This window comes from Schistocerca serialis, chromosome 9 (assembly GCF_023864345.2).
Source record: "Schistocerca serialis cubense isolate TAMUIC-IGC-003099 chromosome 9, iqSchSeri2.2, whole genome shotgun sequence".
NCBI lineage: Eukaryota > Metazoa > Arthropoda > Insecta > Orthoptera > Acrididae > Schistocerca > Schistocerca serialis.
In genome coordinates, this window is record NC_064646.1 from 168458772 (window position 1) to 168471077 (window position 12306).

The following is a 12306-nucleotide window of genomic DNA, read 5'->3' on the forward strand; positions in this document are numbered from 1 at the left end:
GGGATAGAAGTCAAACGATATCAGCCGATCCGACGTAAGCAGCCTGCACCATGACCAACCTGTTGCGTACCTACTTAGCAAACATGTTTTGAAACGGCTGTAACAGGGAAACAGTACGTTTCCGGAAGTGGTTTCGTATTCGAAATATTATGTGCTCACTCCTCTCTACACGTCCTACAAATTTGTAATGGGGATTTCAGAACGCCCTGTAAACTGGATGTAACGAGGATAAGCGAAGCTGTCCGCAGCTCGTGGCCTAGTCGCTAGTGTTGATGCCTCTGGATGACGGGGTCCTGGGATCGATTCCCGGCCGAGTTGGAGATTTTTCCCTGTGCGTTTGTGTTGTCATCATCATCATCATTCGTGAGAGTGTCTAGATTGGACTGCGTAAAAATTGGGACTTTGTAGGGCCGCTGATGACTGTGCACTTGAGCTTCCACAAACCAAACATCATATCGCATAGTTGTACTGAACTATATCACATCAGTATTTATGTCATCTGTAGACTGACAATTATAGCCATTACAAATCATATGTTTTTAGATTAGTTAGTATCTCCAATCACACATGACAAGAGCAAGCCGTTACTGAAGGTTCTCCCCTGGGCAGCAGGGTAGGTATTGAAGTGTGGACGCGTGTTCCATGGCTGGCCAGGAAACATCAAGTCGCAAAGTTTTTTACGTCTCTTGATGATATTAAGCTGCCAAACACAAAAATATCTGAACTTACATCCATTACACCCTGTATGTATATACAGGGTGAATCGCCTAAAATTTGCACCGCATATATTGCGGAAATGGAAAGTGCTATAGATGTGCGGTTTTCACAGAGCGAATGGGTGGTCAGGGGTTCTTATTGTTAGCCAATAAACAGATGGCGTTTTCTGTGAAAACATATACTTTTTAAATGTAACAATGCTATTGACATTAGAAAACTAAAATAGGGTAAATTAGAATGGCAGTGGTGTTTGTTACAGGAGTCTATTGCGAGCCATTTACGAGATTCGTGTTGTGCAAAGTTTCCACAAAGACAATTGTTTGTGCCATTCAACCTGCATATCTGCTAGGAACGGTGTTATGCTTGCTTGTAGCGTGCTGTTACGTTCTTTGAGTGCAATGCAACTTACTAGTCTGTTAGTATGTGACAGTCGAAGCAGTAGGTTGTGAGTGAACGATGGGATTTACCAATGCAGAAAAAGCCGACTTGCTTATGGTGTATCGAGAGTATAGGAAGAAAGCAGTTCGTTCTTGTACGGTGTATGCGGCAAGATATCCCAACATACGTCAACTGTCTCGACAATTCTTATCAACATCTTCAAGCAGTCACGTACAAGTAGATAGAGTAGCACGTAGACAACGTAACAGAAGGAAACAAGTGATGACAGAAGAAGGGGAAATTAATGTTCTTGCTGCTGATGCAGTTGATCTTCACACGAGAAAGTGGCATGAGTCAGGCAAGCGTCCTACGCATTCACCATCGATAATTGTTCCATCCCTATCACATCTGTCTCATCAAGAGCTGCATGGAAACCATTATGAGAATCGTGTTAACTTCTGTACATGGGCATTAAGACGGGATGCACGAGATGTATCATGTATCTCGTTTAGTGATGAAGCCACATTTATCCATCATGACCAGGTAAATCGCGTAAACGTGCACTATTGGCCTGCTGACAATCCCTGTTGGCTTCCTCCACGAAGTGTAAGCGTGTGGCGTGGGACAGTGAATCAGCTCACAGGTCTGTTTTTCGAAGATGGAACACTGGACGTGCACAAGTATCGCAGTCTCCTAACGCATCATCTATCAGATATGCTAGGAAATGTTCGTCTGCAGGCTAGGAGGAACCTGTGGTACCATCATGATGGCTGTCCAGCCCATAGTGTGCGGATTATTACACAATGTCTTCAAGAATTATTTCCTAAACGTTGGATTGGACGTAGAAGACCTGTATCTTGGCCGGTCCGTTCCAAGGATTTGACGTTTGTAGACTTTCTTCTGTGGGGAAAGCTGAAAGACGCTGTCTGCAAGGGCATACCAACCACACCCTATGATATGCAATGACGTATTACTGCAGCCTGCTCGGAAATTCCACTGCAATGCTAGCACGTATGCAGCGGTAGTTTCATACTAGACTAGGAGTGTGTACTGTTGCTGCCGGTGGTCATTTGGAACAGAACTTGTAATGATCAATTGCCTCGTTACTGATCAAAATCTACATAACTAGTGTAGGCACTTGCGCTGTTCTTTAGTGTGTGCTGCTACAGGCATTGTACAATTGTCGGTGTGTCGTAAACGATTCGCATTATAGTGCTGGAACAAACACCACTGACATTCTAAACTGCCAAACTTATAATCTGTTAATGTCAATAAGCATTGTTCCATTTAAAAAAGTGTATATTTGTGCGGTGTCACCGCCAGACACCACACTTGCTAGGTGGTAGCTTAAATCGGCCGCGGTCCATTTAGTACATGTCGGACCCGCGTGTCGCCACTGTGTGATCGCAGACCGAGCGCCACCACAAGGCAGGTCTCGAGATACGGACGAGCACTCGCCCCAGTTGTACGACGACTTTGCTAGCGACTACACTGTCGAAGCCTTTCTCTCATTTGCCGAGAGACAGTTAGAATAGCCTTCAGCTAAGTCCATGGCTACGACGTAGCAAGGCGCCATTAACCATTTTGAGATAGAGTCTCACTTGTATCATCAAGGAATGCTGTATTCAAATGAAGGATTAAAAGTTAAGTATTATAGCAGCTACGTACTTTTCTTGCTACCATTCATTACGTATCCTGTTTCAGACCTCTATCTAGCCTACGTGAGATTACGCGTGCCTTTCGGCTACTTCAGTGTGGCGTAGCTGTCTTGTTACGCCACAAAAATTTGCACAAAAATACACTTTGTAAATGTTATTAATCTATGTGTTGGCTAAAAATAAGAGCCCGTGACTACCAATCAAGTCTGTGATAATCGCGTATCAATAGCACTTTCCATCTCCGCAATATTTGCGATTGCAAGTTTTAGGTATTTCACCCCTATACATATGTGAACATCTCCCTTATCTGGTGAAGACCATTTTTCACATTCAAAACAATAACCATCCAGCTCAGGAATGGCTCATGTTTAATATATAGGGGTAGGCGGCGATATTTACCGATCGGAACTATGATTACAGGGTATCTAAGAAATTTAGAGGCTGCATCGCCTTTTATTTTCGCAATGAAATAGTAAATAACATCAAAAGATAACAAATGGCTCTGAGCACTATGGGACTTAACTTCTGAGGTCATCAGTCCCCTAGAACTTAGAACTACTTAAACCTAACTAACCTAAGGACATCACACACATCCATGCCCGAGGCAGGATTCGAACCTGCAACCGTAGCGGTCACGCGGTTCCAAACTGAAGCGCTTAGAACCGCACGGCTACAAAAGATAACATATATGCTTAGACTCCGACGTAACATTTTCTCGACGCTTTACCACGGCAAGTCTTACTACAAATAATACGTTTTAAAGAGATCTTTAATGCAGTGTATGTCAGCATCACTGTATGCTCAATGTTGGTCGTGTTTTCATTTTCGAACTTGGGGCCTTTATTGTTTTTCGTGTGTATTCAGTCCGTGGCGTTAATGAGTTCGTACGACAGAGTAGTGATTTTCTGTGACGTCATGGGACCTGTGCTGTGATTGGTTGACGGAAGCAGAACGAGTAGCCTCCATGTTGATTTTAGTATCTGAGAAGCTAAAATACCGTATTTGTTCGTTTTCGTATCTGTACCTGTGTATTACGAAAATGGGCAGTTAAAAGTGATACGTCACATCTCTTCAAAACACATTGCTTTTGGTAAAGTTTGCTGTGTTAAAGTGTCGGGAAATATAACGGCAGTGGCTAAATATGGTTCAAAATGGTTCAAATGGCTCTGAGCACTATGGGACTCAACTGCTGAGGTCATCAGTCCCCTAGAACTTAGAACTACTTAAACCTAACTAACCTAAGGACATCACACACATCCATGCCCGAGGCAGGATTCGAACCTGCGACCACCGCGGCCGGCCGGCTAAATATGCTTCGAGACATTGCTCCACTGAAATTATGTTCACACCCTTGAGCGTATTTGCACTGTTTTTGTTCTTGATTGAAGTTTAGATCGGCTCTGGGCGCACCAAGTTTCGTTACTTTCCCGAATAGGAAATACACTGCTGGAAATGGAAAAAAGAACACATTGACACCGATGTGTCAGACCCACCATACTTACTCCGGACACTGCGAGAGGGCTGTACAAGCAATGATCACACGCACGGCACAGCGGACACACCAGGAACCGCGGTGTTGGCCGTCGAATGGCGCTAGCTGCGCAGCATTTGTGCACCGCCGCCGTCAGTGTCAGTCAGTTTGCCGTGGCATACGGAGCTCCATCGCAGTCTTTAACACTGGTAGCATGCCGCGACAGCGTGGACGTGAACCGTATGTGCAGTTGACGGACTTTGAGCGAGGGCGTATAGTGGGCATGCGGGAGGCCGGGTGGACGTACCGCCGAATTGCTCAACACGTGGGGCGTGAGGTCTCCACAGTACATCGATGTTGTCGCCAGTGGTCGGCGGAAGGTGCACGTGCCCGTCGACCTGGGACCGGACCGCAGCGACGCACGGATGCACGCCAAGACCGTAGGATCCTACGCAGTGCCGTAGGGGACCGCACCGCCACTTCCCAGCAAATTAGGGACACTGTTGCTCCTGGGGTATCGGCGAGGACCATTCGCAACCGTCTCCATGAAGCTGGGCTACGGTCCCGCACACCGTTGGCCGTCTTCCGCTCACGCCCCAACATCGTGCAGCCCGCCTCCAGTGGTGTCGCGACAGGCGTGAATGGAGGGACGAATGGAGACGTGTCGTCTTCAGCGATGAGAGTCACTTCTGCCTTGGTGCCAATGATGGTCGTATGCGTGTTTGGCGCCGTGCAGGTGAGCGCCACAATCAGGACTGCATACGACCGAGGCACACAGGGCCAACACCCGGCATCATGGTGTGGGGAGCGATCTCCTACACTGGCCGTACACCACTGGTGATCGTCGAGGGGACACTGAATAGTGCACGGTACATCCAAACCGTCATCGAACCCATCGTTCTACCATTCCTAGACCGGCAAGGGAACTTGCTGTTCCAACAGGACAATGCACGTCCGCATGTATCCCGTGCCACCCAACGTGCTCTAGAAGGTGTAAGTCAACTACCCTGGCCAGCAAGATCTCCGGATCTGTCCCCCATTGAGCATGTTTGGAACTGGATGAAGCGTCGTCTCACGCGGTCTGCACGTCCAGCACGAACGCTGATCCAACTGAGGCGCCAGGTGGAAATGGCACGGCAAGCCGTTCCACAGGACAACATCCAGCATCACTACGATCGTCTCCATGGGAGAATAGCAGCCTGCATTGCTGCGAAAGGTGGATATACACTGTACTAGTGCCGACATTGTGCATGCTCTGTTGCCTGTGTCTATGTGCCTGTGGTTCTGTCAGTGTGATCATGTGATGTATCTGACCCCAGGAATGTGTCAATAAAGTTTCCCCTTCCTGGGACAATGAATTCACGGTGTTCTTATTTCAATTTCCAGGAGTGTAGTAGTGGCTGAGCTATTAAGAAGTACGATGCAGTGTCTTTACATAGTACTTCTTCATAACAGAGGCCTGGTCTTTTGTATTTGCTTGCCAATATGAGGACCTTGACTCTCAATAAATATGCCCTTCCTGCACTGCAGTATATGTAACATACATGTGCAGTTTGTGACACAAGGAGGACAACGTATGTAAGTTTGGAAAAGAAATTGCAAATTTGTGGTAAGATCTTATGGGGCCAAACTGCTGAGGTCATCGGTCCCTAACCTTACGCACTACTTAATCTACCTTAAACTAACTTACGCTAAGGACAACACGCACACCCATGCCCGAAGGAGGACTCGAACGTCCGACGGGGTGAGCCGCGCGAACCGTCGCAAGACGACCTTAGACCGCGCGGCTACCCGGCGCCGTTGCAAGTTTGGGTACTGTGTGTAGGCCTGCGCGGTGGCGCAGCGTGCTCGGTGAGAGGGCTGGTTGCTCTCTGAAATAAATGAAAAGTGAGCCGAATATTCAACTATGAAATTAAAAGGGTGTCAAGTGACATCGGCCCAGACCATATTATAATGAAGAACAAACTAAAACATAAAAAAAAAATATTTTTAAAAAATGGTTAAGCTGATCGCTTGCGTAAAACGGGAAATCCGGGTTCGAGTCACGTCCGGGACAAATTTTCACTGACGTTATCACAATATACAGCCGAAGGTGGTTGATATTCGCTGCTGAGAATACATTTCCTCTCTTTCAATTTCACTCTAAGCTCATGTTCCAGATTTATGCTTCATGAAGTGTACACGTAATTCATATAATGTTATGAAACTTCCTGGCAGATTAAAACTGTATGCCCGACCGAGACTCGAACTCGGGGCCTTTGCCTTTCGCGGGCAAGTGCTCTACCAACTGAGCTACCGAGCACGACTCACGCCCGGTACTCACAGCTTTACTTCTGCCAGTACCTCGTCTCCTACCTTCCAAACTTTACAGAAGCTCTCCTGCGAACCTTGCAGAACTAGCACTCCTGAAAGAAAGGATATTGCGGAGACATGGCTTAGCCACAGCCTGGGGGATGTTTCCAGAATGTTCATTCTGGAAACATCCCCCAGGCTGTGGCTAAGCCATGTCTCCGCAATATCCTTTCTTTCAGGAGTGCTAGTTCTGCAAGGTTCGCAGGAGAGCTTCTGTAAAGTTTGGAAGGTAGGAGACGAGGTACTGGCAGAAGTAAAGCTGTGAGTACCGGGCGTGAGTCGTGCTCGGTAGCTCAGTTGGTAGAGCACTTGCCCGCGAAAGGCAAAGGCCCCGAGTTCGAGTCTCGGTCGGGCACACAGTTTCAATCTGCCAGGAAGTTTCATATGAGCGCACACTACGCTGCAGAGTGAAAATCTCATTCTGTTCTCATATAATGTTGTTTTCAGATTAATAGTATTATTTGCAAGATAAAACTCAAAAGATCTCATGCAAAATAAACTTACAAAAAAAATTGCTAATAATACACTTCATCCAGCAAGTGCCATCAGCAAGAAAGGAAATTCTTAGCTCCATTTTTAGCAATACAGTTTTCAGCTCTCATTAAAATAATATGCATTGTTTGTGTCTTTTTTAAAAAAAAAAGAAAGAAAGAAAAGGTTGTCAACGATGGCCATCGTTTAGATATGCTAATATGCTGAAGAATATTTAAATGAAATTACTCACCCCGAAGACTGAGTGAAAACATTCATATATCTGTCGTAACTGTCGGAGACTTGTCAGTCGTTTTTCTCACACTAAGTAAGTGTAACTATTCAGACCCGTGCAGTGAATGAAGAAATTCGTGTAGCTGACAAGGCCGCAGAAACTAGGCGGTCCAGTCATACTAATGTGAGCATCACCTATATGCGATGTCAATGTGCAGTAACCTCTCACAAATGGCAGGTGGCAGAACTAGCTGCGGAGAGGAAAACAGTGCAATAGTTGTCGAAATGCGGAAACCGAGCGATTTGTTTGACGACCAATAGAACATGATCATTGGTTTGTGGCCCAAGGGTGGAAGGACTTCCTAAACGGCTGAGACTGTAACCTGCTCGTGTGGCGCATTGGTTAAGGTACATCGCTCATGGCAAAACAGCGCTATCCAAAACCGGCGCAGACACAACTGTGGTGGACAATGGCTGCGCAGATATGTACAGGCGAATAAACGTGCAACTGTTAAGCAACTGACCGTCCGGTTAAACCAAGGTTCATGCAACCATGCTGACTGCCGTTAATTGGCGAAGAAGGGTGGAATTTGCACTCCAGTACTGCAAGTGGACGTCCGCTGATTGGCGACAGGTGGTCTTTCCATTGGCATGAAACGTCTGAAAGCAAACACCCTTCAACAAACGTCGCAAGGGTTTAGGCCGAAGGAGGGAGCTCTATGATATGGCGAATGATTTCGTGGCATTCCGTGAGAGATAACGTCATTCTCGAAGGCACAATGGATCAACACAAGTACGCATCTATCTTTGGGTACCCTCACATGCAGTTTGGTTTTCTTCGGCACGATAACATCTACGAGTAGGACAATGCAACATGCAACACTGCTCACAGAGCGTCAGGATGAGTTTAAGGTACTCTTCTGGGCACCAAACCGCCCGGATTTGAACCCAATCGATCGAGCTGTTCGCGCCATGGATCATCAACCGAGAAACCTCGCGCAGCTGGCAACGGCGCTGGAATTGGCGTGACTCCGTATTGCTGTTGGTACCTCCCGGAATCTCTCTGACTCTCTTTCTGCACGTCTTTCAGTGATCTGCACTGCAAAGGTAGTTATTAAGGCCTGTGACAAGTGGTAACATGCATGTGACTGACAGTTTAGTTTCATTGGGTTGATTCATTCGACCGACAAAAAACGACTGAACAAAATGAAAAACAGTCCACTGGCCAGTCGGTTGTAAAAATGAGTCAGTTTTGGTTCAAACGGTTCTGAGCACTATGGGACTTAACTGCTGAGGTCATCAGTCCCCTAGAACTTAGAACTGCTTAAACCTAACTAACCCAAGGACATCACACACATCCATGCCCGAGGCAGGATTCGAACCTGCGGCTGTAGCGGTCGCGCGGCTTCTAGAACCGCTCGGCCACTCCGGCCGGCTGAGTCAGTTTTCTGGTCAGTATTAGCACCTCACCAAGGCAGCCCCAAAAACATTTAGAATCACCTTACCTATTGACAATTTGACTCTGACTTTCCTTAGCATTGATGATTCCACGTGTCGTCCTGATAAATCCAGCATTCGTAGATGGAGACTAGACGGATAAAGTAGTTATCTGGTTTGGCCTGGCACAGCTGTACAACTTACACAACTGCTTTGGTTCTGCGAACTTCTTGAAGGGGTTTGAGCGTCACGAAATACAGCAATGGTGACATTTGACATGCTCAAAATATCGTAAAAGATGTTGAAACTGATAAATGGCTCACTGTTGCCTCTCTCGCATCGACTGGTCTTCAAGCACCAGTGCCTTCACTTTAGATTCGTGATTTTCCACAGAGAGATGGTCTGTCATTTAGTTCGTCATTCAAACTTGCTTGGCCACAATGAAAACGTCTGTGCCACGTAACAATTGTATTTGTTGATGCTTTGCTGCCGTACACTTCCACCATCTTAGTATGGGTTGTTGTACGATTGTTCCCCTTCAGATATAGACAATGAATCACTCCTCGCCAGTCTACTTTTAATTTGCATCGCCATTTTACGAGTATAAGGAGCATTCAAAAAGTTTCCGTCTGAGGGCGTCGCTGCAGCCCATGCAACGTAGCACGACTCCGATGCGTAAATACGGGGTGTTCAAAAAGTCTCTCCGGAATGCCGTATGATTTTTAGCTGCTCCTGCCGTATAATTGTTCGTCTGCCTGGGTTTTTCAACGAAACAATAAACGCACAACCATACTGCAGTGATATTCTGGACTCATTCATAGGAGAACTTGTGTTACGTGAAATACTGAACTGTTATTTTTAACAAGATGGCGCAACCGCGCATACAGCTCGCGTTTCAATGTCACTGCTTGCTGATGTTTCGGTTATCGCATAATTTCATAGGGACTTTGGCCTCCACGATCGTCTGACCTAATACAACCTGACTTTTTCTTCTGGGGTGCAGCGTCTAACAATACCACCACTTGGAAAGTAGGTTAGAAATCAGATTAATAATGTTGCTCACGCAGCATATGTTCGCTTTATCGGGCAACAGCAAAGTTATTGACTGTTGATGGTATCGTCAGAATGGAAGTAATAAAGTCACTGTAAAAAAGTCATTAATTTTGGCACTTATCTTGAATGGATTCCCACGTAGATTCCGTCGAAGTTGTTATGGCTCATCTTGTTGATTCTAGGGTGATTCCACTTTGACTGCTAGAAGGTCCAGATCTGCATTTTAGCAATATTTCAAGACCTAACAAATGCGTTTTTCAGGAAATTCTTAATGATCAAACAATCCCAGATCAGAACAATGGTATGGTAGAAATAATTTTTGGCTTGGTGTTCACGATCCACATTTTTATTAAACTTCTTGTAAATTCACATGTACTTCTTCTTAATTGTCACATTATCAAGAAAACAGTTTTGTATCAATTTTCATATATTTAATTTCCACTTTAACCAAACACAAGACTTGACTGCTGTTTTACAAAGCGAAATAACAACTTAACTTCTGCAAAGTGAAACAAAGACTGCTCTGTGCGCATTTGCGCCAAAACGGTTACATGTAAGTCAAAGATTACGACAGTCTCACAGAAATGAATACACACAAGAACCATATCACTGTAATATATCGATACATCGGAGTACCTATACATTACTAAAACCAAATGTGAATATTGTCACAAAAATATGTGTGTTACTTCGCAGAAAAGTAGTACGATATTACTGGTATCTAGAACTGGGGTTGGAGTGCCGTAATGGTCACGTAAATAAAGAACAATTAGAAGCGAAAGCAACTGTCTGTAAAAACCGTCCAAAATCCATCGATGAATTGAAAACTGCAATATCCACTTTCACTGCTTCTCTTACAGAAGAAATGTTACAGCTTGTGTTTAGAAACATGATTAGATGAATTGAATTGTGTATTGAACAACAGGGGGGACGCTTTCAACATTTAATATGAAAATTTGTAAGTAAAGTCCAGCCCGATAGCTGAATGGTCAGCTTGACGAACTGCCGTCCTAAGGGGCCCGGGTTCGATTCCCGGCTGGGTCGGGGATTTTCTCCGCTCAGGGATTGGGTGTTGTCTTCATCATCATTTCATCCCTATTCGGCGCGCAGGTCGCCCAATGTGGCGTCGAATGTAATAAGACCTGCACCAAGGCGGCCGGACCTGGCCCGTAAGGGGCCTCCCGGCCAATGACGCCAAACGTTCATTTCATTTCCATTTGTAAGTAAAAATGAATATTCAGTAAATTAATAACTTGTATTTCACTGAGTTTCATTTCGGTATATTCACTGTGGCATACGGCATGCGCGGTTAACAATCACACGGCACTGCGGAGAGACTTTTTGAACACCCCGTATAAGCACCGACATATAGACAGAGGGTTAGTGTGGCACGCGTGTCTTTCAGAAGTGCGTGCGATAAACGCGAAAAAATGAAGTATGGTGATGTTTTCAGTAAAGGCGTCCAAACAGGATCAACGTGCTATTTCTTGACTGTCGAAGGAGAAACGCCGGTAGACATCCATCTGAGAGTGAAGAATGTGTTGGGGCAGCACTATTGTCGAAAACTACGGCTGTGGAATCGTGTGCCAAGTTCCGTGCTGGTCGCAGTAACGCATGTCCCTACATCGCAAATGTTGTAACACAGAGTTACGCCAACTCAAGTAAGAAACGCTCGAGCGCCCGCCACATAGTCTTCATCTCTCCCCATGCGATTGCCATGGCTCTGCTGCTTTAAAAAAAGCTTCGGATGTTTGACGATTCCTGTCGATGAGGAATGCAGCAGACAGTTATAGCTTCTTAACGCAGTAGGACACGGGGTTTTACCAAACGGTTATCTTCAAAATGACGCGTCAGTGGGATGATTGCGTCAATGCTCACGGCTATTTTTCCAGATTGGCACACCGATTCTGGTCTGTATAGCCTTAAAACGAAAATTTTTTGGGCGCCCCTCATATCTTGGTTCCTCCTGCGGCGTGCTGCGGTTCTTCAACTTGGACATTTCAGAATGTACCAGGACGGCAGCCATCAATTCTGAATTTCTCGCTACTCTTATAAATTGAAATCGAAGTGTGGAAGAATTACAAGTTTCTTGGGCGGTGTGTGAGGGATATCTGGCTCACTTTCGCAGGGTACCATCTTCGTGCTGCAGAGGGACAGCATGGACGCGCTGAAGCGTCACATCGAGCGCAACGCGGCCGAGTTTTGCTCGCACCTGCCGGAGGAGCGCCGCTCGCTGCTGGTGCGCGCGCGCAACCTGTCGCGCCTCATCGTCTGCTCCTTCCAGAGCGTGGGCGGCGTCACGCTCGTCTCCTTCATCACGGGGCCGATCGTGCAGAACGGCCGCGACCGGGAGCTGCTGGCCAGCGGGCTGAGTAAGTCACAGCAGGGACCCCTCAGGAAAAGGAGTAGAGCAGAGCCTCATATACTTCGTCAGTTGGGAAAAAGAGGCTGCGTCAGGCTCTTCTCGAGGGCGTTCAAGTGTAATGGTTCTCCTTGTAACCTCCCCACAAAATTATAAAAAAATAAATAAATAAT

At 46.1% G+C, this 12306-nt stretch overlaps 1 protein-coding gene and 2 non-coding genes across 4 annotated transcripts in view; 2 read left to right on the forward strand and 1 right to left on the reverse strand.

Annotated features, from left to right (window-relative positions):
- LOC126419762 (odorant receptor Or2-like) overlaps window positions 1-12306 on the forward strand; it is a 134430-nt gene that overhangs the window by 46120 nt on the left and 76004 nt on the right. For both annotated transcript variants that reach the window (XM_050086936.1, XM_050086937.1), the window contains exon 3: window positions 11900-12143. In XM_050086936.1, the coding sequence (XP_049942893.1) occupies window positions 11900-12143 (244 nt within the window). The remainder of the gene's footprint in view (window positions 1-11899; window positions 12144-12306) is intronic.
- Window positions 6453-6526, reverse strand: Trnas-cga (transfer RNA serine (anticodon CGA)). Its single transcript has one exon. It is a non-coding gene; the product is annotated as a tRNA-Ser (tRNA).
- Window positions 6859-6932, forward strand: Trnas-cga (transfer RNA serine (anticodon CGA)). Its single transcript has one exon. It is a non-coding gene; the product is annotated as a tRNA-Ser (tRNA).